The sequence below is a fragment of the Rhinolophus hipposideros genome, assembly GCF_964194185.1.
Source record: "Rhinolophus hipposideros genome assembly, chromosome: 13".
Lineage (NCBI taxonomy): Eukaryota > Metazoa > Chordata > Mammalia > Chiroptera > Rhinolophidae > Rhinolophus > Rhinolophus hipposideros.
The window spans coordinates 15,374,607-15,399,247 of record NC_138059.1 but is presented as its reverse complement, the minus strand read 5'-3'; the positions used below and the strand labels follow the sequence as shown (position 1 = coordinate 15,399,247).

At 39.0% G+C, this 24,641-nt stretch overlaps 1 protein-coding gene across 1 annotated transcript in view; it reads right to left on the bottom strand.

The window, feature by feature from the left end:
• The window catches only part of ENPP2 (ectonucleotide pyrophosphatase/phosphodiesterase 2), a 97,811-nt gene that overhangs the window by 15,808 nt on the left and 57,362 nt on the right, over positions 1-24,641 (bottom strand). The window contains 9 exon segments of the mRNA XM_081070896.1: positions 4,042-4,093; positions 6,589-6,761; positions 7,864-7,951; positions 8,113-8,200; positions 10,192-10,319; positions 11,009-11,040; positions 14,449-14,574; positions 17,473-17,581; positions 24,368-24,440. Coding sequence (XP_080927022.1) covers positions 4,042-4,093; positions 6,589-6,761; positions 7,864-7,951; positions 8,113-8,200; positions 10,192-10,319; positions 11,009-11,040; positions 14,449-14,574; positions 17,473-17,581; positions 24,368-24,440 — 869 coding nt within the window.

The following is a 24,641-nucleotide window of genomic DNA, read 5'->3' as shown; positions in this document are numbered from 1 at the left end:
GGAGGGTGAATCGCAGTGACGGACCAGCCACTCCTGGGCATGAGCTCTGCCTACGTCATGCCTGTTGAGAAGCAAATGAGGGCGGCAATTTGCATTAAAGCATTTGGAACTTCAGAAACAACTTCCAAACCCTGGAATGTACCAAGATTCTCTCCTGACATATTCTCTTTTTTCCAACCCTTAGAATAAGAAACACTTCCACAGGAAAGCACAGGAACTTTAGTATCATATAGAACCAGGGTCAAATCTCATCTCAGCTCGTTATAGTTCTGTGATTCTGTACCTAAATCCCAAAGCCTCCCTCCTATTTCATTGGGATGTTGCACTGCTTAGAAGCGAAATATGTAAAGCCAGTCTTGACCCAAAGTCGTTGTAGTTATAGCTGTAGTGGTTTCGTAAAGGGTTTACGCTCTACTTCAATGTCAGCAAGAAATATTGGTAGGTAAATGTTATTAAAATTCAGTATCTAGTCCATCCAATTCATCGCAAATCTTACTATAAATCACAATTACACCATGCATTGATTCCTTCCCGAAAACATATACAAGAATGCACATACACAGAAACCCTATAGAACAACTAACATTCGGCACAACATCTTCAGAAATAACAAAAATGAGAAACATTTCAGAATTGAAAAGAACGACAGAAGCAATTCCGTCTCTAGCAATAATCAAGACTCTGCCTTAAAGTTCACAAGAATTACTAGTGTTTATTGAAGTCATTTTTCTTCTCCAAACAAAATTTCTATTGTGTGTGACAAAGAGCCAAACATATATAGGGGTTAAAATAATTTTTTAATTCCTTTTTTCACATAGATAATAGTGTAGGCCAACCTAAGAAAATATGAAACATTTTTATAGCAACATAAATAGAGAAAGACTAAGGTGAAAATGAATAGTGCAGTTATTCTTACAGTGAAAATTATACCTGACTGTAGTGACAGAATTGCTTGCTATGAGAGATTTAAAACTTCCATTTTGTTCATTCATTCGTCCACTGATTCAGTGTCTCAAAGAAATGAGTTTTCATTGCACAGTAAATTTGCCAAGACATTAAGCACACATCATTCAGAAACAATGGTCATATAGTGAAGATGCAGAATTCACCACACAGCTAGAACTATTACGTCTTTAGCAAGCAGTTGAGACCACTATTTTTGAACAGTATATATTTTTTCCTCTTCATTTTAGTGAGGGACTTGATTCTATAACAGTTGAGATAGCTATAGAAAAATATTGCCTAAGATTAATTGAATATACCTTTCTTTTGTTACATTCCCCTGGGTTGTTTCCCTAGTGTTAGGCCCAGTTTTTCCAAATGTGTTTTGTATAGATGCATGAGAACTTTTATGGCATATGAATGACATTAAAATAGCCACATGTGAATGTCACAAACAGAATGTACATAGCATGTGGTTTATTCTAAATAATAATAATAATAATCAGCTACCTACAGGTGTGTTTAAAAAATCTCAGAATAAAAATAATACAACTTACATTTGTGTAAAACTTTAGGGAAGCAATTACTCTTAGCATAACACACACGTGCACTCACACCCACGTGACTCAACTCAAGAGGTTCTACTCTGGCGGAGCAGACGTTGGGTATTTCAGGTGGGAGTCTCGATTTATGACCCAGGAAACACCATAAAGGCCTGAAAGAGCTCTGACCAAGAAAATGTCACTTTGTAGCTAAAGAAATGACTGAGATAGGATCCTTAGACAGACAAAGACCAAGCGGCCAAGAGACAGAAAAAGACAAATGAGAGAATGCTGAGGCTTATACATATTCCAGAATCCAAACAAGGAAATGCTTTACACAAATACAATGATATATAATTGTTTTTATTTCATGTAATAGTTTTAAAGTGTCCTTTGGATCGTTAAAGGCTGTCCCAATAGGCCTTGAACAGACCAAAGAGATGTGCTACGATGATTCTCCCCTAACACTTTATGTTACCAATGTGAAGTCATATCTAAGAAACTATCGGTGACACAGCTGCCAGAACCAGATGTCTCAGGGAAATCAGTTCCCAGTCCAGGCAAGATGCTCAACAAATGCCCATGAGGGTCCATTTCCATGAAAGTATATCAGCTTTAAGTTTTGGTGATGTAAAATCATCTTGAAATAAGACACTTATGTTCACTTTCTGAGCAGAGCAATGGATGGCTGAGGTTACTAACTATGGCTCCTACCAGCTCTGAAAGGCAGTGACTCACCTAGAAGATGCCTCTTATTTTCATGTTCAGAAGTTTGAGGCTACTGTTTACGCTGAGTTGTGGGACTGGTTTTGTCACAGGAGCACAGTGCCATCGACAAACTAAATGTAGAAATTTTTCTCCCCAGACAGAAATGTTTTAGTACCAGGAAGAGCCAGAGCTTGAATCGTGAAAACAAGCTGGGAGTCAATATTAAATTATCATAATTACCTATTTCATTAGTGACTTTTAGAAGAGAAACATCTCAGTATTATTTCTCTGCCTTGGTGATTGTATATTTGAAAAACTCATATCATGAGACTCCACAGCCCCTGTCACTGGAAACATTCCAATTTTTCTCATTATGATGACATTGTAGTCCACTAGAGGTCAGATGTCAAACATTTCAAATGACTCCTAGAGTTTGTGAAGGACTTGTGTACCTTCCATCAACTAAGTCCTATCTTCAAAGCTGTGTTCATCCAATTACATGCCAAAGAGTCTGTGTGTTCTCTGATCAAAGAGAGAAAAGGAGTGGTGGTAATGCAGGAAGGAAAAAAGAAAGATGAAGATCTTTATAAAGAGGGAAAATAAGTAAATAAAATCTACTGGTTTCCTCAACCTTTACTTAATCAGATTGGAAACGGCACATATGATAAACAGAACCATATGTAAGCTAATAACTCAAGTATTGCTCTCAGGAGAATTTGACTATGTGCATCTCTAGTGCAGGACTTGGGGCTGCTGTGCTTTCAGTTCTATTTACTTTTTAATATACTGTTAATCATTCCTTTGCTGTTATAAGATGCTATCCCATCTACTGTAGTGACCTGCACAGGAGCCTTTCCCGTCTCTTCTAATTTCTTCTAATTCTCTGGAATTTCAAAACCAGGAAAAAGAGCTTGTGGGGTAGATTGTATTATTGTTATTATAATTATCGGCAGCCCTTTTGTGAAGGATTATATACTTCCACCCATTGCCATGCTACTTACAGGAGTGTCCCTGTTGAAAGAATATACTTCTCTACTCCATTGTTTTCATGTACCCTGCTTTTGCCAGTGAATTGTGAAGGGAAGTGACAAATGCCTCATAAATGCAGAAGTGTTGTGACCCATGGCAGGGTTCTGCCATTCCTCTTTTCTCTCCGCCGTGAAGAGGGCATGTCCCAGGTAGGGGCTGCTCTTTCTGCCTGGATTCCAAAATAATGAGCATTCATGGGGCAGTGCCATGCTTAGCCTACTCAGCATATTGAAATATGAGCAAGAAATGCAGCTTTCTTGGTACAAATCACTGAGAATTGTTGTTCATCGCAAGTTTGCAAAAGTTGACTAATCATGCATGTTGTCATTGTACATAAAATGAGAGAATGAATTAGGGCTCAAGATGATCCTTATGTAAATAGGGAGTTCTGATTTGGTTCCTTCTGTGTCTCTCTCCCCACTACAACATATACACTGACTCTCCATGTAGGTGAGCTACGGTATAGGTACCAGCTGCTATTATTTATCATTGTGACTTCTAATCCCTTCATAGAAGTTCCCATCAGCACCTTAGCTTATGACCCATCAGATAGAAAACGGTATGTTTGTTTTTCAAAGGGCTTAAAAGCTATTGGGGGAAAAAAAGGTAATAGAATATTTCTGAGTATTACACAGCTGACATCTGTGTACATAGAATAAACCCATACACTTTGCCAGATGGATATTAACATCACTTTGCAATCCAAATTTTAATTTTAAAAAATATTGTGCTTATGCTATGAAGTAAATAAGCAGTCTCTTCAGTTTTTGAAAACTAGAAAACAAAATTTATCTGATTGCTTTTTCCATCAACTTCTTACCTTCCGTGGACCCTTTTATATGAAGACGTTTGTTGAGTTCATCCAGTTTGTTCTTCATGTGTGAAAACCAGAAAAGAGAGAAAAAAAAGCAAATCAGAAATGTTCTTTTCTGTACGCTTGTCTCTACTTAGTAGCCTGCTAAATTCAAAACAAGATCCTAAACTCTATTAATATTACAAGCTCTGTGGCGGAAGTACAAATTCATCTCAAATTGACATTCTAGGCTCCACTTCCTAGTAGCTCAATGGTCGTGGGCACCTTCTTTAATCTCTCCATGACTTTGTTTCCTTTTCTTCAAACAGTGTATTCAACCTCCCATGCTGGTAATGATGATTATGTGGGCACATATATGCAATTTAATTAGAATAGCACCTCAATATTTCAGATTAATCTCTAGTGACATTAAAATGATTCCCAAACTAATTTATGAAATTGCTTTTTCCAAAGCTGAAAAGTGATGGCTCAGCAACTCTACCCTTCTCTATCTGAGAGCCATATCTAGCACATGAGTACAAGGAGACATTTGCATTGTTGGCAGAAGCTAACAATAGAAATTACTAGTAAATATTATCATGTACAAAAATGAATAAAATCACTATGGTATATTTTTTCAATGAAATATTAACTATTAACAGTAAAAATGAATAAGCTAAAACTTCATGTTTTATTGTGCATATATCTCAAAAGCATGATGAACAAAATACTTACAGGACATATCTAGCTTAACAGCATTTACATAAAAATTATATTATGTATAACTATACTATAGGTTATTTTAGGGAACTATACTAAAAATTAATATGTCATTTAAGAGTTACATGTGTATGGAGTAAAAGTATAGAGACCTGCATGACAATTATACATACCATATCCAGGATACTAGTTCCCTTTGGGGTAGGAAGGAAATAGGAATGGGAAGAGAGAGGGTACACATGAAACTTCCACTGGATCTGTAATGTTTTCTTTCTCATGATGTGTGTATTGAGGTAGTCGTTTTATTTATCTCTATACCTTTTTAGTATATCTGGATTTTTTATTTTTTAAGAATAGGAAAGTAGTCATTTGGAGAAACCCATAGACAAAATAAAGATTATCCATAATTCCTCCAATATGGCTTAAGATACCATATCTAAAATAGTTCTTGTTGTCTAAAAGAAAGATAATTCCAAAAACAAGATGCAACTAATGGATTCCTCTAATGTTATAGTTGGAATCCACTTCAACGACCACTTCTTGTTGACTTTGGCAATGCAACGTCTTGAGCTGAATTCTGAGGATTACCTGTGTTACAGTAATTACCCTAATTTTTTTTTGTCAGAAGCAGAACTAGAAAGGAGAAAAACTAGAGGTGGGGAAAGAAGAGCAAACTGGATTCTTCCAGTGGTGAGCTTCCAAAATGGTGACTCCCAGGTCCCTAGGAATTCCGGAAGGTAACAAACGGTAGGGGATGGGGATGGGGCACTAGGAGAACTAGTTTCCATTTCTCTGAGCTCTAATAGAAAGAGCACAGATGTACCCATTATAAAACCACACATGTAAAAATAACTGATTTCTTTGCTTTGGGTTGGAATCACATCAACTCAGTTTGGTAACACTGATTATTTCTTGCTATCAGAAGCACTGATTGGCAATTATAAAGGTCTTTGATCGATACAGAATTCAATAAACAAATTATTGCTTAACACTTGTAGTTTGTTTGGTATTCAAAAATTGTCCAAACACAATGTGCTGGTTAGTCTCTATTTGCACCACCACCCCTACCCATATTGCACCCTTCCCTACACTGCTCTGCGTCCTGAGAGACTGACCTCTGGCTTCCTGTTGGGTTCCATCGGTGGGAGGCTCCCGCAGGGGATTAGAGGAGAGAAAGACAACAGGGGTATTGATTACCCCAGCTTCCTTCCTATAAGGTTGTAGTGTATTAGCACCCATCTACCAAATTCCATTGTTCCTTCTTACATAGCTCTCTCTCCATGTTCTAGCCACTGCTCCCCCCCTTTATTGTTCAGGCCTAGGACTGGTACCCTGCTAGTGCCAGGGCACTTCACCATCTCTCAGTGATATCCCTCTACTCTACTCAGCCTTTGTTAATAGTTCTCTCCGTAAACATGTTTGAAACAATCCCTGTAAGCGCTCTTTAAAAACCTCCTCTGTGTGGGCCACCTGTTTTCTATTGGGACCATGACTGACAGACACCTGATCCAGACTGAAAAAGAAAAGGAAAAAGTTTTCGGTGGGGAATTCTGACTCCACCAAATAGCATGATGAATTCTCTCCTTTTTGCCCTTTGTTTTCTATAACCTGTGCTGTCCAATATGTAGCCACAAGCCACATAGGGTTCTTTGAACATAAAGCAATTAAATGAAACAAAATAAAAAAATTTAGTTCTCAGTGCTCAAAAGCCGTATCTGGCCAGGAGCTAGCATTTTGGACAGCACAGATATAGTCCATTCACATAGCACAGAGAGTTCTATTGGAAAGTTCTGCTCTACACCCAGCCATCTCCTCCATGATAAACATAAAGGTTATTTCTACCTTTGGCTCTACCTTATCATCACAGGTACAGCCCAGGTCAAAATCAGACTGAAGGTACATAATCCCTGGATAATTGGGTCTGGTGACTTCCTCTGGTATGGATGGCCTGAAGGTGTTGGTACGCAGAAGATGATTTAAACTTCCGTGGGTCCCATTATTGGGAGCTGGCTTCAATCCCAGGAGATCTAATGAGAACAACAAAAAGAAGCCAGGTGCTTTGTAAATATCTTTTGATGAGATATGGCAAGAGTCAAAACCCTTCACCTTCCAAGGGTCTGAAAACTCTGAACACAAATCAAATTTGGATAAAACCAAATTTAGATAGTAGGCACTCCCTTCTTACTCCCTGAACCATTCTAGCCTGACCATGTCTGGCCACAGCTTTCTGAAACAGCATATGCATTGTTTGAACATAAAAACACATTCCCCCCGCAAAAGAGTGAAAGAGTAGGGCCTTACCTAATTATTGCCAATATCTATGATAGTTACAACCCAAAGACTATGAGTGTCTTGCTTGTCTGTCTCCATGAACCTTGTTATCCCAAATTTTGAAATGAGACTTATAATCAATAAACAACCACTAGCCTGCCCTCTAATGCACTCCACAGAAGTACGGGGACAAGAGGAGGCTTTGGCCCTGTGCCTTGAAGTGCCACTGTGAAATGAACAGGCTGATTTCATAGCAAGTGAATGGTTGCCAAGCAGGCACACAGTGACTTGCCTAAGCTGAGAGGCAGGACAGGGGAGAGCCAGCAGCCAAGATGGGAAAAGAACCCAGGAGACCCGACTTTCAGACTCCCCCTCTAACCACCAGACTGGCACTCCCTTACTAAATAGGAAAAGTTGTCCTCATTCAGCAACTAGAAGTTCAAGGAAGAAAAATAATTAGGAGCACATAAATAGCTGGCCAGGACGCAAGCTGGCAAAATTTTAACTGAGCTGCAACGCGAGAGATGGAGGTGGGAGAAAGCTCTGTACGCAACTCTTGCCTCACCAGGTCTCTCTGACCAGTGGTGTCAGACTGTAATGCTATGTTAGATCAGCCAAAGGCTGCCAACAGCAACACTATGAAAACTCCTCATTAGTCAACGGGTGAAGGAAGACAAAGAAGCCATAGAAGGGAATGATATGCTGTCCTTCAAACCAATGGGCCAGTTACAACAGAATTTCTGCAAGGAGATGAGGTGGCCCCAGAAAAAAGACACCTCATTTCTTTCTCTGACATTGAGGAAGTTCGTATGGTAACTCAAGAGTGTTTCAGGGGTTGTTATTAACTAAGTGACTTACCACACATAACATTGTAAAGTTCAATGTTTTCAAAGGGAGGCACTTTCGTCTTGTACTTAAATGTTGGGCCATAACCTACAAAAACAGTCTTCCAAAAGATAAGCAAACAAAAACAATTAGACATTGCTAAGTTCCAATAGTAACCCTTCCCCTGTTTAGGAATACTGTGGAACTTCACTCATACCACCGCTCCCCAACCCTTCTGAGATCACTAAAACGCATTTTCAATTCCCAGTGCTGTGATCAGACCTGCATGCTGTTGACCTTGTTATCAAATCCATGGTCTCCCTGGAAAAAACATTTTCCGGATGGTTTCTTATAAACATCCAAAGGTTTCCTACATCAAAACAATAGTATAATCAGTCAGGATTTCCATGAAATCACGGATAAAAAGCTCATTTCAGTGCACAAAATATCACTAAGAAGTGGGTTTTACACGCGTATTTATCTCTATTTTAATTGCATTATTCCTGTGGTGATGCAAAGATGACGCTGTTCATTTCTCCCAAGTGCCTTTGCTTTGACAATCAGCCCAGGACAAATGTGGAGCTCTGAACAGAACTCACTGCGCCCTCCTTGTCCCTTGCCCTTGCACTGACGAAGCACTTCTCAAAGGTAATGCTGTCTGCCTCTGTGCTTCAGCTCCACGATTGTCAGATTCTCCATGGTAGGACCATGTTTGTTTACTCACTTCTATATGCCCCTCTCTCGGCTCAATGTCAAACACATAGTAGGTACTTTTAAAATATGTCATGTTTAATCGATGAATGGAGATCTGTATTCTACAAAAATGTTTGCATACAAATTTACCTATGGTATAATACAACTAGAGAATATAACGGAGTGGTAAACTTAGTAATAGTGACATATTGAACAAAAGCCTAAATAATATCTCAATACAAAAATAGGAAAAGGAAACACGGCTCTCTATACATCAAAAGTATTTGAACTTCCTTGTGACAAAAAGATGCCTTTTGCTTAAGTGTCACGGAGAACTTTTCCAAAAATCTTTCATGTTTATTAATACAAATATTCCCTAAGTACCTACAGGGAATGCCGCACTACAGTGAAGTGCTTGAAGGACAATAAAGAAATTAAACATTTGGGTTCCCACCCCTAGGAAAAGTACTTTCAGCTTGGGATAATAAGAAATACACATATAATAACCCAACGTTGCAAGAGTTTAAGAGAGTTACTGCTAATTAAAATATCTTGCTTAGATCTATGCTAATTTGCTCAACTATCATCATCTTTCATTTAACTTCTACTCAACAACCAGGTTTACTTCATACAAACTTATCAACTGCACCAAATTTGTTCTCTTCTAAGCTGCCCCATATATAAATGTTCCTGCAGAGAACAGTCAGCCAAGACATTGGGTCATAGCTTTGTAACTTTTCCATGAAGACTCCCCATGCCTGTTCTAAATGATTTCAATAATTTCTGGTCTTCATTCATCTCTCTTCATAATCCTACATATTTAACTCTATGTACCATCTCCCCCTCCCCACCCCCAAGAATTACAGCAGGATATTTAGGTATTTGTCATGTGTCTCTCCAGGTGTTCCATGTTGATGTAAGTTCCGAGACAAGAAGATTTTCTCATTCTCTTCTCTCCCTTGAAAACTCATTGAAGTACCCAGCTAGGGTGTATATAGTAGTTGTTCAGTTACTACTACAGACTAATTCTCAACACTTTTCTTAAGGAGAAAGTCAGAACAAGAGTGAGGGGGAAAGGGCTGCTGCCGAGTTTGTGTGGAAATGGATAAACTTTTAATGATTAACTCTTTGGAAGTGGTTAGAGCTTCCAGAGGACACATTCTACAAAAGACTCTTCAATATTGGAATATTTTGTAGTTTAAAAGAAAGCAAACACCTGAAATATTCAAGGCCAAATAAAACATGTCCACAGTAACAGAGGTTTTAAGGTTAACAACATTTTCTGAACTCCTCTATAAACGTTCTTACAGGCTAAGTCTTGTCAACTGAGACAACTCAGTTCAGTGCAATAAAGCAGTGTCCCAGGGACACTTTTGATTTCCTCAGGAATCAGAATAGAGGCTAGAATGTAAATTCAAAAAACTGAAACAGAGAGAGACACACCGAGACGCACTGAGAGGCTACAGAAAGCCACAGAGATGCTGAAACCCAGAAACTAGAGCTGTATTGTCTCAGCACTAGTTGTTTTGCCAGTATACAGAATCGTTGGAAACAGTGAGATTTCCAACAGAGATTTCTCTTTACGATGGCTGAGGACCTCCTAGCACTCCAGTTGCCAAAGAGGTGGTTATGAAGATGAGAAACAGGGACAGCCAACTCCCAAGCTACCTTGCGACATGCCATCTGCGGTCCACCAATAAATGGATGTCCTCAATTCTTCTGTTGTTGGCATAGTGCAAACGTTTGGGGAGGTGCTGCTTCATGTACGGCTTAAAGTGCTGATCTGGTTTTTTACACTGAAATATAAATGGAAGCTGAACTTTAGATGGATTGTCTTCTATAAAAAGGCTTAGGTAGTCTCCCTCTAGAAAATGGAAGCAGGTTTTAAGCCACACAAAAGGTCGGTTGGTGAATAAGTGGAGTTTGTTACGCCCTATCAAAGAATATAAACTGAAAACAAATAGGTTAAAGAGGATTAGATAACGCTGGAGATGGAAGGTTATCGGAGAGGAGTGAGATACATTCCTGACTCACAGGAGTATTGCTAAGAGCAATTCAGGCTCCAGGGCCTTTCCCAACAGTTTCAAGTCATGGGATAGGAGGTAGGAGGGGAAGGGAGAAGGCAGCACAGCCAGGCCTATGTGATTACATCCTCCTGGGCTTTTAAAAAAGGTCTTTATCCTGGATGGGGGAGTGATGGGTGGGTGGTGGGCCAACCTGGTTCAGAGAGAGTAAGGATTTGTTTAATCATGAGTGAATGCTTTTCACTACTAATGGAAAGATCAAATATTGTCAGTTTGTATCGCTGCCAAGACCATTAGGGAGCCTGCAGCTGTCCACAGGCCAGGAGTTTTGAAAGCTCTGAGGGGAACAGATATACAGGTCGGCAGGGCAATGAGGAAAATGTTCCTCCCGCCCCGCCCCACGGGGGAGCGAACCCAGGAGATTAGCACATGAAGCTGCTCCCAGGGAGGGCTGTACTTACCGTGAGATTAGCGATAATGGCTTTAGGGTCATCTGTTCAAAGAGAGAAGGAGAACAATTTCAAAAGAGATGACAATGATCACTGAGAGAAATCATTTTTGCGTCCAGACGCTCAATTTTCTTCCCCCCTCCCCGCAAAAGGGCTATCACTTTAATGTTTTGTTTAAAATACAGTTAAATTGTGTGTGGGTGTTTAATATTTCAGTCACTGAAAAGCAGTTCGACAAGCGGAACAATTCCTATAGTAAATTTCCCTGCTGGGTCTGGGTATCCTCTTCCGGAAGGGAATTCCTCCTTCCAAGAGCGCCAGGATATGGCTAGGTCAGTTGCTTCTTTAAAATCCCCCAAATGGTCCAAAATAGTGTCTCTGGAGCCTGGATTCAGTTTATTCGCATTGAACATCAGGAACTAAATTGGGCATTTGGGTGGGGCTTTTAGTGTAACTTCCTATTTATCTGCAGATCTCTGAAACAAGTTTAAGATGAATCTCTAATCCACCTAGTTCTGTCTTCTAAAGGGAGTCCTCTTTCCTCAGAAAGATCATAGGTCTAATTACATAGGTAGCTGCCCCTTCCAGCCGCAGACACACACATGTATGCACCTCCTTTATTTTCATTACCAGCAAACAAAGGATATTTTAGTCAATAGCCTGACCTAGCTAAAAGCAGAACTATGTAAATAATGGTTGTGTATAAACTGTGGATGGGATTATGTTATCTGAAGGTCCCCTTTCGGGGGGTGTGGGGAGAAAGAGGAGATTGCAGGTTGGTTGGATTTTGTTTTGTTTTTCCAAAAATTTGCTTTAGTATGTTATTATAGAATCAGCAGAAAAGGAAAGCAGAGTTCAGAAGAGATACCAACTGTGGAGATGCAGCCCTCCCTGGAATATAAACATCGGTGAAGCCGGTCATGTCTGTGTCCTTTCCTGCCATATCCCCAAGGCCTGTGCTTAGTAGGCACTCAATAAACGTTTGTTGATAAATATGAATTAGTTGAAAATGCACGAATAAGTTTGCCTTCCAGTATAAATGTGCACAATTCGAAGACGATTTTCAGAATCTTAGTTCTAAAGCTATGCCACCCAGTGCTAAAACGTGGGTTTCATTCTACTTAAATTGGGGTTAAATGTCAATTGCATATTTTCATGGAAAGAAAATAAGTACAACTGGGCCACGTAATGATGTTTCAGTCAATGACGGGCCGCCTATATGACGATGGTAGACCATACGCCCAGCTATGTACTAGGCTATATGCTCTAGGCTTATGTAAGTGCACCCTGTGATGGTCACACAAGGACAAAATCGCCTAATGATACATTTCTCAGAACCTATCCCCATCATTAAGCAGCGCGTGACTGCAATAATGGTTAACCCAAATTGTGTCCACACACGTGTATAGTCTATCCGTAAGAGCTTTCCAGCCACTTTCTCTCTGGTCATTCACAACAACTCTGGGAAGTAGGTGCTAGAATTCTATGGGCATTTAAAAGTTCGGGGTGCTGACACCCCAGGACCCCAGCACTCTGATTGAGCAAGCCGTGCTTTGAACTTCTACACTCTGTGGCCTCACACACCACAGTCTTCAAAAGGACCAAAGAGAGTAACGTCATGTTCTTCAATAATGAATAGTAATAAAGAGCGTGGGGCAATCTCGTGCTCAGACCAATCCCAGAGAACTACTAGGAAGTAACCAAGGCCTGAATCCATGTGTGGGACACCCGTCCATCAATTCTGAAGTGCTTGGTCCTCTCATGCTAACAGCTCCCACGACACATGAGAGTAAGAGGCCCCCAGCACAAGGGTAGTGGTTAAGAACCAGAGAATCTGGGCTTAAATCTTAGCTCTGCCACTTACTTACTAGTTGTCATACTCTGAGCTAATTCCTTCACCTCTCTCTTTAGCCTTGATCTCTTCTGTTTCTAAGAGGGCATAATAACACGTATCACACAGGGCTTTTGGGAGGATGAAATAGGATGGTGTATATACCTAGCTGAAATAGCAATGGAACCAAGACACCATCGTCATGAGTAAATTTATCTAGCTTTGACTACGTGCAAACATGAATCGAAGGGATATGCAATGCCCCATTTACTCTTCCCCACTATCCTTATTTTATGGATGAGGAAACCAAGGCCCAGAGTGTTGAACAGCTCCCCCAAAGTCCCCCCGAGCACCTGGCTGAGCCAGGGTTTGAACCCAGACATCCTGAACCACTGTCTGTGCTCTCCACCACCGGATCTAAGGTCTTTCACAAAATCAAATCACATACACAAAGTGTTTTATAAAGTACAAAACATTTCATTATTTCATAGTTACTATTTCATTGGCCCAAGGGAAGTGTTTCTTCCCCCCAAAACAACCCCCCCATTACATTTCCTGATGCCTGACATACCTTTCAAAATAGACAAACGCTTTCTCGCAGAAGCCCTAAAATGCAAAACTAAATCAAGAGGGTGCCATAGGCACTTGCAGTCTGTGTCTGGCAAGGGAGGTGCCCATCTCAAGTGGGCAGAGAAGGAAGGGCATGGAGGACAAAAGGAACATCAAACAGACAAGGCAGAAACACTGATGTTTTGTTTACTTTGCAGCGTTGCCTGGAGCTGACCTTGGAACATTTCCCATTTGTGTTGACTCAGGAACGAAGTTGGGGAAAAACTTAATTTTCCAAAGCTTTACACTTGGTGCCAATGGTTTCTTATTCCCAAGGCTAAAAACTCTAAAGCATTCCCCCCCCCCAAAAAAATGCAGCATGTCTCCAATAATTTTATATGGACCTTTCTCAAAAGCTAGGTGGTCAGCCCCTAAAGCATGTTCATTCATAAATTCAAGTTCTTGTCAGTGGGATCTTATAACCTGAGTGTGTAAAACATAAGTGATAAAATTATTCCTGTTTATTTCTACTCGTTCAAAACAGCTGCCACTTCACAAGGGCTTAATAGTTTCTCCTCCTGGGTTCTGTCAATCACTTTTATAAAGGTAAAGAGTCCCCTTCAAGCGGAAGCCTAAAAACATTCAGGGTCTGAGTGTGGCTCTGCCAGCCCTATCATGGACTCCCTAGCTTCAGCTAAACAGCTAGCCAGAACATCTTGTTGAAAAGTTCTTCTCATATAAACAAGAGTTTATGGTTATACACATGTCTCAAATTAAGTGTGTTTTCTACATGATAAAAACAACAGCAAATATTTATACAATGCTACCATGTGCCAGGAATCACTCTACGTGGTATAAATTCAACCCTTCGGGGTAGCTGTTATTATCATTCCCATTTTTCAGATGCAAAACTGAGGCTTAGAGTTTAAATGACTTCTTCAAGGTCACTTAGCTAAGAAGTTGCAGAGCTAGGATTTTTACCCAGGTATTCAGGGAAGCTTCAGAGAACACGGCCTTACCTATTTCAGTGTATTACCATTTTAACAACTTAGTATTTTAAGATTCAACTTACATTTAGCATTATTGCTAAATTTGGATCGAATTCTTCCTAGAGTTCCAGGCACTAAAGTAATATCATCCACATTAGTCAGATAATTGCTTAAGAACTCAGTTCTATCACATGTGACATCTTCCATTCCTATAAGGAAGAGGAAAAAAAGAAAAAAGGATTTTCAGGCAATCTTAGAATTAAAATCTTAACACAGACACTAAAGATCCAGGCATCTCTTTAATTCATTTTTAACAGCTTCATGCAAGAAGCTCTCTAAGTTTTTAACTTGATTTTCAATTTTATGTGCTTCTTTATATCATCTTTTCACCAGACTTTGATTTAGTCATATTATCTTGTAGCACTAGAAGGTTGAAAATGCATCATTGCAGTTATCAGTTTAAGTCATTCAGCAAGAACAGCAAGACAAAGGAAGTAACCATAATCTTAAAAAAAAAAAAAAATCTATTTACATAGTCATTATGAAAAAGATCTATTCTTTAGGGAAAAAAAAAATCCTAGATTGCTTCAAACTCTTCCCAGCTGGGGGTGGTGTAAATAACTGGAATATATAGTTCCATGTCTCTTTTACAAAATGTCATTTTCCAACTCTCTCTCTCTAATATATCTCCTGACTTGAGTACATAATCACCAGTCCTCACTCTGTCTCCACTGGTGGCCTTGGATGTTACTGACAAAACAGTACTGGGAACAAGAGATGAGAAAGAAAAATGTCAGCCCCAATGACCACCCAAACTGAAAAACAAAATAAAGCTGAAAACAAGTTGTAAACAATGTAATCAGTCAAAACTGAATGCTAGCAACTAGAACACAAAAAGCTTCTAGCTAGGTAGGGAATTTTTTTTTAACCAATAAATATCCCTCCCCCACCCAAGATTTGTTTCCTGCCCCCATCAAGGAAAATTTATTGATTAATGTTTAAAATAAATACATAAAAACAAAAATTCAAGTGTTAGAATCCCAGACTACGAAGGCTGATAGTGACCTTTACTGTCATTTCAGAATTTATGAGATGACATGGGAACTACGAAATTTTAATATATTGCATTGCACAATCCAATATGTGAAAATTCAAGAGGGGGAAAATAAGTGATTCTGTAAAGGATGGTTTAAGATTTTGGAATAAAGAATTATAACCCAGAGTGGCCTGAATCCAGTAAAATTCAAATTATCACTTTCTGGGAGCCCAGATTCAGAGCCCCACCTTTTTTCTTTTCTTTTTTTTTTAAATACAAATTGGAATGAAGAGAGAGGAAAAAAACATATCCAAACATAGCACAAGGGTTATATACCTTGCATTTTAACATTTACATTCTCAGGAAGAAAAATAAAAACAATAAACAGCTACTATATTCTAGCAGAATATTAACCCAGGAAGGGGAAGTCTCCAAATACATATTAATGGAAGATGGGAAAGATCTTCCATTTGTTACATTTCGAGGAAGTCACTGATGCCACCCCAATGGTGAACTATCTCTCTTGCTTTCCAAGGCCATCTGAGATGTGCTTCTGACACATCATTCCCCCTTCACCCTGCAGACTGTGTAGGTGGCGCTAGGGTTCTCATCCTACAGATTGAGGGGGCTGAGACGTGGAGATGTCACATAACGTGTACCATGTCAGATGGCTCTTAAGTGGAGCAGTACAATTTGAATTCTACTGTAACTCTTTCTTACTCCAAAGCACAGGCTCTGAAACACTAGACATACTACCTTTTAGTTAAGAGATGCTGTGACTTACCAAAACCAAAGCGATCTACACATCTCAGAAGCCTACATACTAGCGAGACAAGCTTTTAATCTACCTATGCAAGACTTTTACAATGCTCCAGCATGTGACTCATTGGGACCCATCTACTTAGACATCTGGCTTCAACCTGTGACCAACTGCTCTTGACCCCTCTGGGCAACTTCAATTGAATCAGCTGTGCCACATGCTCCAAATTTTTGTCCTATCTGCAGCTGTCCACCAAGTCAGACTCACGGAGCATGATTTTGCAGCAAGTCAAATTTAGTCCTTGCAAAAGAGCAAGGTAGTCCCACAGCTTTAAAAAAAATAAATAAATAAAATAAAAGGAAAGATAAACAAACCCCCCCCCCCAAAAAAAAAACACTTCTCATAAATATTCTGGAACATTCTGGAAAGAAAATTTCAAGTCCAGAGCAGAGCTTTCACTAGGAAGATTTGTCTGTTGTTCTTAACAGAACCACCAGAGTCAATCAATTTCCCTCTTCCAAATTCTCTCCTAGGAGGGAGGAGCCCCATATTCCAGAGTCACTATTTCAATTTGATAATTCTGGAATGCAGGAGGCACTCTCTGAAACTCAGTCTGAGTACTTGTGAAACAGGAATGCTCTCTGAGGGTCCCCCCTCGAGCTCTATAATCATATAATGCTATGACTCTCTTGATCACCTCAAAACGGGGGTCATGAATTTTTCTACTTTATATAGTGATTTAGAAAAACTGTTTCCTAAACTGCTTCTTCCTCTCTTTAACAGTCTTTTTTACTGAAGAAGGATCCTCTGGTTTTCATCTTGAATTCTCTCTGTGAATGCAGGGAACTAATTTTGCTCATATGCCAGAGAGAAGAATCGTATGTCTCCACCTCCTTATCATATTTAGATTTATTGTTAGCCACATAAACTCTATGGGTGCCTTTTGGGGATGTGGCTATCAGGGATGGGGTATTATTACCTGGTACATTGTGTTCGCAGAGGAAGTTATGAATATCACAAGCAAATAGTCTGTAAAACTTTAATAAGAGACAGATTTTGTATAGAAAGGCTTTTCCTGCAAAGAATAGGAAGATACAGGAAGTCCCTGGTTTTGTTCAAAATGAAGTCAGCGTCAGGTCAGGTGATCTTACAGTTTTGAGTCATGGATTGATTTCTTTCTCTATCCAGAAGTCCAGGGGCAGGAGGTGAAGAACACAACCTGGGATTCTGAGGGGAAAGGGCTCCTTTCCTCAACATCAGAAACATTACCTATAAATCTATCCTATTAGCAAAGAAGAAACAAAGCTTTACCATGGTCTCCAACAAAGATGACATTTACACAGCGATGCAGCTTTAGTTGTTTCAATCCATCCATTAATTGCCCCACTGTTTTGTCAATTTCCCTCAGAGGATTTGTCATCTGGAAAAAGGAGCAAATTAGTTCCTGCAGATTTTTTTTTCGTTCACTTTCCCACAGATCTTCTACTCCTAGAACATTCTGGAAAGAAAACTTCAGGCCCAGAGGCAGAGCTTTGTCTAGGGAGATTTCCCTGCCATTCTTAATGGAAATATGGTCTAAGCATTTTTATTTGTATTCTTTTAGGAGCATAAAACCACTCCTCATCCAATCCCCTTCAAGATACTTTGATATAAAAATTATCAGAAATATTAAGATCAATTTTTAAAAAAAAATTTTTTAGAGACAAAATGGCCTTTCTAATGTAATAATGGTCTTTAAATCCAAGAATTTTGAGACTGAGCAGAAAGTCAAATGGATCACTTAAGTCTCTTTTTCCCTAGGTGAAGTCACATTAGGCTTTGAACCATGGCAAGAAGATGGAGGCTAAGTGAATCAAAAGCAGTCCGGAGGTTAAAAGGTAACCTTCACTGGATGTTAAATTAGGACATCATTAACACAATGCAATGCATCTAATGTTCCAAATAACTGTCAATTCTGAGAACAAAAGATTCTTAATAGAAGAACCTCTTCTGAGAAACAAGCTACTGTTTCTCAATTCAGTCCCCTTCAAGCTGACTTTGAATAAAATAAGAATCTATAAGACTCCTAACAAACAGAAGTGAACCACTAAACTTGTTCTAGAAGATTTCTTATTTAGCCTAATGAAAAATGAAAACTCGGTTCTCTGAAGAACATTTCCAAAGTCTAAGAAACATAATCCATCTCTCATTTTTTTGCTTCAAATGCAAGTTTCTAACAGCATGAATTCTCCCATATACTAGGGATCTCCCCTCTCACTCTCATCTCTGTCCATTGGAAAGATTTTCAGGAAACATCAGATAAAGACTTAACAGTACTTTAGATGAATTTTACAATTTAGCTACAATTACACACATACACACAAGATGACTGAGATAAGAACAGAAGGGATCTGCATATCATTTTTCATTCAGACACATAATATTATCTCTCATTAGCATCTTCTCAGATGCTAATCAAAACCTTTCCTCATATCATGTCATCAGTAAAGTCAATTGTAAACTTATTTTTCTTCATGTCAGAGGTCAGTATTTCAAATTCTATCCCAAAGAGGAAATCACAAATGAAAGTTTCAGAATGATCCATGCAGCATAATCTGAAGAGACTAACAGAGGAAGGACTAAGTGGTATTTGCTTCTGAGAAAACACTGCTCTCCTCTAAGATCTTTGCTTAGACAAAGAAATACCACATACAAAACATACATCAACCCTTGACAATGACTTATTTTCCTTTACTAAACAGGATAACTCAGGTAAAATCCTTAGCTTTCTTCTTAGTGATTAGTTCAGACAATCATAAATAAGATCGTGCCTTAGAGGTATCTGAAGGTTTTAGAAAATTAACAACCTAGAGGCTGGTCTGAATATACTGGAAAGACTAGACGTTACTCATTATCTCTAATTGAAAGCACACACGATTCCATCTACCGACCGTTTCCTCTTCCTTCTGTCTCAGCTATCTCCTTGTCTATAATCTAAGACCTTTTCTGAATTCTGAAGGTACTGACCACAATTTTAAGTCAATTTTCTATTGAGTTCTAATCTACATTATTGTTGAGGATTCCCCCAGCTACCTTGCTTAGTTGTTCTCAAGAACCAAGGCTACAAACCATTGTAACAAATCTGTGGACACATGCAAGCAAAGCCCATGGTCTCCTTTACAGTCAGTCACTCAAGCCTAACTATGAATCCTAGTTGTAGGGTAATTGACTCTAAAGAAAGTAGAAGCCTCTTTTGTCCTGTCTCGCTGAAAGTTCAGGAGGTCTTCACATCAGTGTTACCCTCGGAAGTATCCAATTCTTCCAGACTTCAAAGCCAAGGATGAGGCGCCAGAGTTTTTCTGAAACGTATTCAGCTGATTTTCGAACCAAAGCACTGAAGGGAACCTTCAACACACCTGCCCGCCACAAAGCTTTGGAACAATAGATAAACTTACTTTGTCCTGACGAGTTTCCACGGCATAATGATCCATCCTATGTAATTTTCTTCTTCTTTTCTTTGGAGGAGCAACTGGTCTTTCCTGTCTCCTCTTAGGGGTAACCTTCCTCTTAGGTCTCTTAGCCGGAGTAAGAGGTAAGCCATAACTACTCTCCTGTACTGGCGGAGAGAGATGTCGGGACTCAGAAGTCGTCTGTCCCTCTGGGTCACAGAACAAAGCTCACACTTTGCCATCTGGGTCAGCAGAGTCTTAGTTGGAAAAACTAAGCCTCCTTAAGTGAGGAAAAAGTGGGTATGAGATATTATTCAGGGGTCTCTATAGAGAGAAGCCCCCTAAATTGATCATGATTCTGCTGTCAGCGTCTTCACTGAGAACAAGAATATAACTTAAGTGGATCTAGTCAAGTAGGTTTCTTTGGGCTGAGGAGACTATGGGTACACCTGAAGGTGACATAGAGTTCTGCATTCCATAATTTTTGCATTAGGGTGAGACTGGTCCTTGGTTATGAAAAGCTAGCCATTTATACAGTACTAGCTGAAAACTAAGTAGAATATTAGCCACTTGGTCATTTCAAGGTAACAGTGGGATCCATGTGGGTGGTTCCAATTTAGAATCTGACAGGTATCTGTTCACACCACCAATGATATCAAAGCAACTGTCACCTTCTTTGGCAAGGATCAGGAAAAATTTTACAACCAAGGATAGACTAAAACATCAATAATAAGCCATCCTCCTTGGTCATCAATGTACTTCCACGAATCAGGACTTTCAGCAGGAGAGAAAATGTGTCACTGATAATTTAGGTTTCCAGTACAGGACAGCTCTAAGCCATGAGATAACCATAAATAGAACTTTGAAAAAATTCTCTTGTAACATAAGGTAACAAAGTCATTGAGATCGCTTCCTCTTAGTATACATATCAAGAAAAGAGTCTACTTGCATTCTTTCTATCAGGAACCCCATTTTGGGGGGTAGGGGGCAATGGCAGTACTACGCATCTGTTTTTTTTTTTTTTTTAATCTAGAGAGCAATACAGGCTGATACCACCTGAGTAAGTAAAACAACCTTTTGGGACTTCCCAAATGCTGGAGGTAACCAGGCCCCTGATTTGCTGATGGTGCAAAGGTGAATTAAAGCAGCAAGCTCTGCTGTCTACCTAGCTGATTTCTCTCGGTGGGACCATCCAGAGAATCATTCAGATGCAGGAAGGGGCAGAAGGAGGGACAATGTTAGTGTATCCACAAAGGAGGCCACCTGCCATGCGGTTTCACTGTTTCCAGAGCAAGCGACTGCAAAGCCACTTCCATTTCTGTCTCATCCTCTCTCTCTGGCACAGCGATGGAAAGACACAGCCCCACAGACTCTGGTTGGGTTCTGTTTTTTTAAAACAAAAATGCTTCTAGTTTTAAGCAATTCTCCATAAGAAGACAAGCAAAAGGAAAAAGGGAGTTTCCCAATTCATGGTCGCCGAATACATTCAGGTAGCGCTCAAGTCTGCCCGTCAGACACCCGGCCATTTGCAACAGACCTCAACATTCCCAAGACTCAGAAGGCAGGCCCTTCCGATTGCAGCAGGTTAGAGGAGCAGCGGGAGACATAGGATTTAGTCAAAACGAGTTTTCATCCAGTGATTATATTGCATATATTTCCTTCTTCTAATGTTAGAAGTAGACGAAAGCTAAGTTTTCACTGACCAGCCATACTTTAGTCTGACTTTAGAAGATTTAGCCTGAGGTTAAAAGGATGGGAGATAGAGGGGCAAATTTCCCTGCTTTTCAGAAGGATATTTTGCCATCTGAAGGTAGTAACTAGACAGCCAAAGCTCTGCCTCTAGGCCCAGAGGAGCAGCCGAATGAGGGGTCACAGAGAAAGCATAGAAGGTCAAAGAGAAAAAGATTGCGCCAAAAATCACAAGCAAGCATATTTCTCAACATTCACCATTACACTACGAAACCAGGAGCAATCCACCATTTCTTGAAACTATTAGCCCAATGCTTGATCATCTAATTAAATAGCCTTTGAGAATTGTCCTGGAAAAAAAAAAGTACACTCAAATATTAAGCTAAGAAAGTAGAACTTCAACTGTGTTCCACAGCACACAACACTTTGCTAGATTGAATCATTGCAATTAAACTTCAAATACAAGATATTTTCTCGTGAGACGGAAAGGGTAACATGGCACTGATTTTAAAAACAATATTTCAGCGAGTATAATCTTTACATGCACAATAAATGTAACGATGGATATACAGGTTTATAAACCAATAATTCTACAACAGAAGAGAGGTTTTGCTGGCTTACTTTGGTTTCGTGTTTTAAAAGTTTAAACTATTTTGTTTTTATTTCAGTAAAAATAAGGTTTCTAGAACAAAATGTGAAACGGTCAGAATCTGAAAATATCCCTTGTATTACGAGAAGAAAGTGATCAGGTTACCAGGTTATCATAACTGGAGATACATCCCAAGATATCTAATCAAGAATGTTTCACCCAGTAGGTCTGTGACAATATCCCAGTTACAAGAAATATTAATACTAAAAAGAACACAGAATGAAGACTTCCAACTCTTAGTTCATAAATACTATAAGACAAAATCAGTTCATATATTTATGAGCAGACCTGAGTATAGAACTATCATTACAGCAAATTAAAACATCCTATATTATACTTCATTTATCATTCCTTAGCACTTAAAAAAAAAGTTTTAGTTTATTTTTGTGTTAACAGTTTTTTAAATTTTTCAATTACAGTTGACATTCAATATTATGTAAATGTCTAACCACTGTGCTGTAGAGCTGAAACTAATATAATATTGAATATCAACTGTAATAGTTTATTTCTTGATTAAAACACACAAACACTTTCACTAATTATAACTGAACTACACCTGTTAGAGATGCAGAAATGCTCATCGATAAAGAACATTTAATGCCGAGCCATATAACTTTTAAGGAAATGAGGATTGTAAGAGCTGTACCTCATCTGTATTATAAAAAGCGAACTTTGACATAAAGAAAATGCTCTGTATGATGTGAATAGTTATTAACTGATGACTCTGCTTATCTCCTGGATGGAAGGTAGTTTAAATGGTTCTCTGGGAAGAACTCTGGGCTGGGAGTCAGAAGTCCGGAGGTCCTATCTGTAAATTCATTAACCAGACAAGCAATTCGAACAGCTCCTACCTCTTTAGTTATCAGCCTCCTGCTTTTAAAAAAATGGTTATACTAAGTTGCCCCCAAAATCCTTATTTTGCCTATGCCATGGAGCTTATTAGGGGTATATTAATACCCATGCAAAGTTGAACCTTTGAGTAGAGCACATGGAACTGCTTAGAGATTTTTTTTTTCCTTTTTCTTTTTTTTTTTAACATTTTAATAATGTGGTTCCTTTTGTTCACTTTAATCTCAAAGAAAGTCATCCTAAAGATAAAACAGCCACGCTTGCTCTGGCAAGAATAAGATTTGTGTTTCATGCATGCAGATGTTTATCTCATTTTATCATTTGTGTTCCATAATCATGCAACACTGGTTAAACATCAAAGGGAGAGGAAAAAGAGCATCAGACTTACATGACTTCAATGATTTAAGGCAAACTAAGAATGTTTTTAAATAGCCATTAGTTTTCCAGTGCTTACAAAAATCACCACTGGATTAATGTTAAAGCATTCAGACAAAAATTCTTATGGCTCCTTGGTGTTTATTGCCTTTGTTTAAACATGCTGCATTGCACTCAAAAATACTTAAACCAAGTATTATCTGTATAATACTTATCTGTATTTCCTACTCATCCTTATGCGGAATACAATGATTAATTATAGCCAAGAGTGTTGTCGTGGCCTGTTAGGGAATTGGAGGCAATTTCCATCAACAAAGAGTTTTTCAAATTATTTCTAATCCAGAATCAAGTTTTATTATGTTGCTGTAGATCTCCCCACCCTAATAAGAGTGGTGGAAAATATGTAAAATATTAAGAGGTTTAGATTTACAAATTCCATAGTATTTTAAAATCACACCAAAATGCTGGGAAGATTTCCATCTCTAAATGAAAGAGGGGCATAGTAAAACATTACCATCCCTTTCCTGTCCTGAATTTGAAGTTCCATTGGATACTACCTTACAAACAGATTGTCTTCTACAAGATTCTTTAGTGTTTGATAAAGGGTGCCACACTACTCTGCTAAACAGATTCATTCAACACTGTATTTCTCTCAGTTCAGAATTCATTTCACTTTTGGGGAGTGATGGCTATGTTCATACTCTTGATTGTGGTGATGGTTTCCATAATTTATCAAATAAAAAAGTGTTCATTGCTATAACATGCCCCGTTAACTGTATCTGCTAAGGCTATTAGCGCTACTTAGCTGACCTACTCTGTCATAATCATCTTAAGGGAGCTGAAAGTCAGTTTAATGTTTTGTATTGCAGGTTTCATCTCCAGATTCCTTTCCATTCCTATCCCAGGGATGGCAAATGCCAACGCTGCCGGATCCTTCACCTTTTGACTGATGCCTGCAGGGCTAGACTGTACCCTCCCATGGACACCAACTTTAGGATAAGTATGAGTATCAAATCAGTTGGAAATGAAATTCCTGTAAGAGAAACAAGTATGTTGAAGATTTATAAAAATATTTTTAGTCTTGCAATTCTTTTACTATGTATAAACCTTGCAGATACATACACTCAAGAGATTTTGTACACTTGATGAAATGAGGTCAGTAAGTCAGGTAGCCCAGGGACACAGGTTCTGCTCAGGTGGAGGATAAGCTACTAACCTCAGGGCCAAAAGGGCCATATTTGTGTCCAGAGAAATCAGGTTGCTCGGAATAGAAGGCATAGACCGAAGGCCTACAAGAAAATTGACAGGTTCAGAATCTCCCCCAAACCACAAATAACAAAGAATACCAGTATCCCTACACATTAAAAAAAAAAAAAAAAAAAAAAAAAAACTTCTCAAATCAAAGTAATTAATCTACCAACCACTATAGTCTTACCATTTTAAAATCACACCGAAAAAGTCTTCTTGTTTTTGTTTTGGTTGTTTCTTTC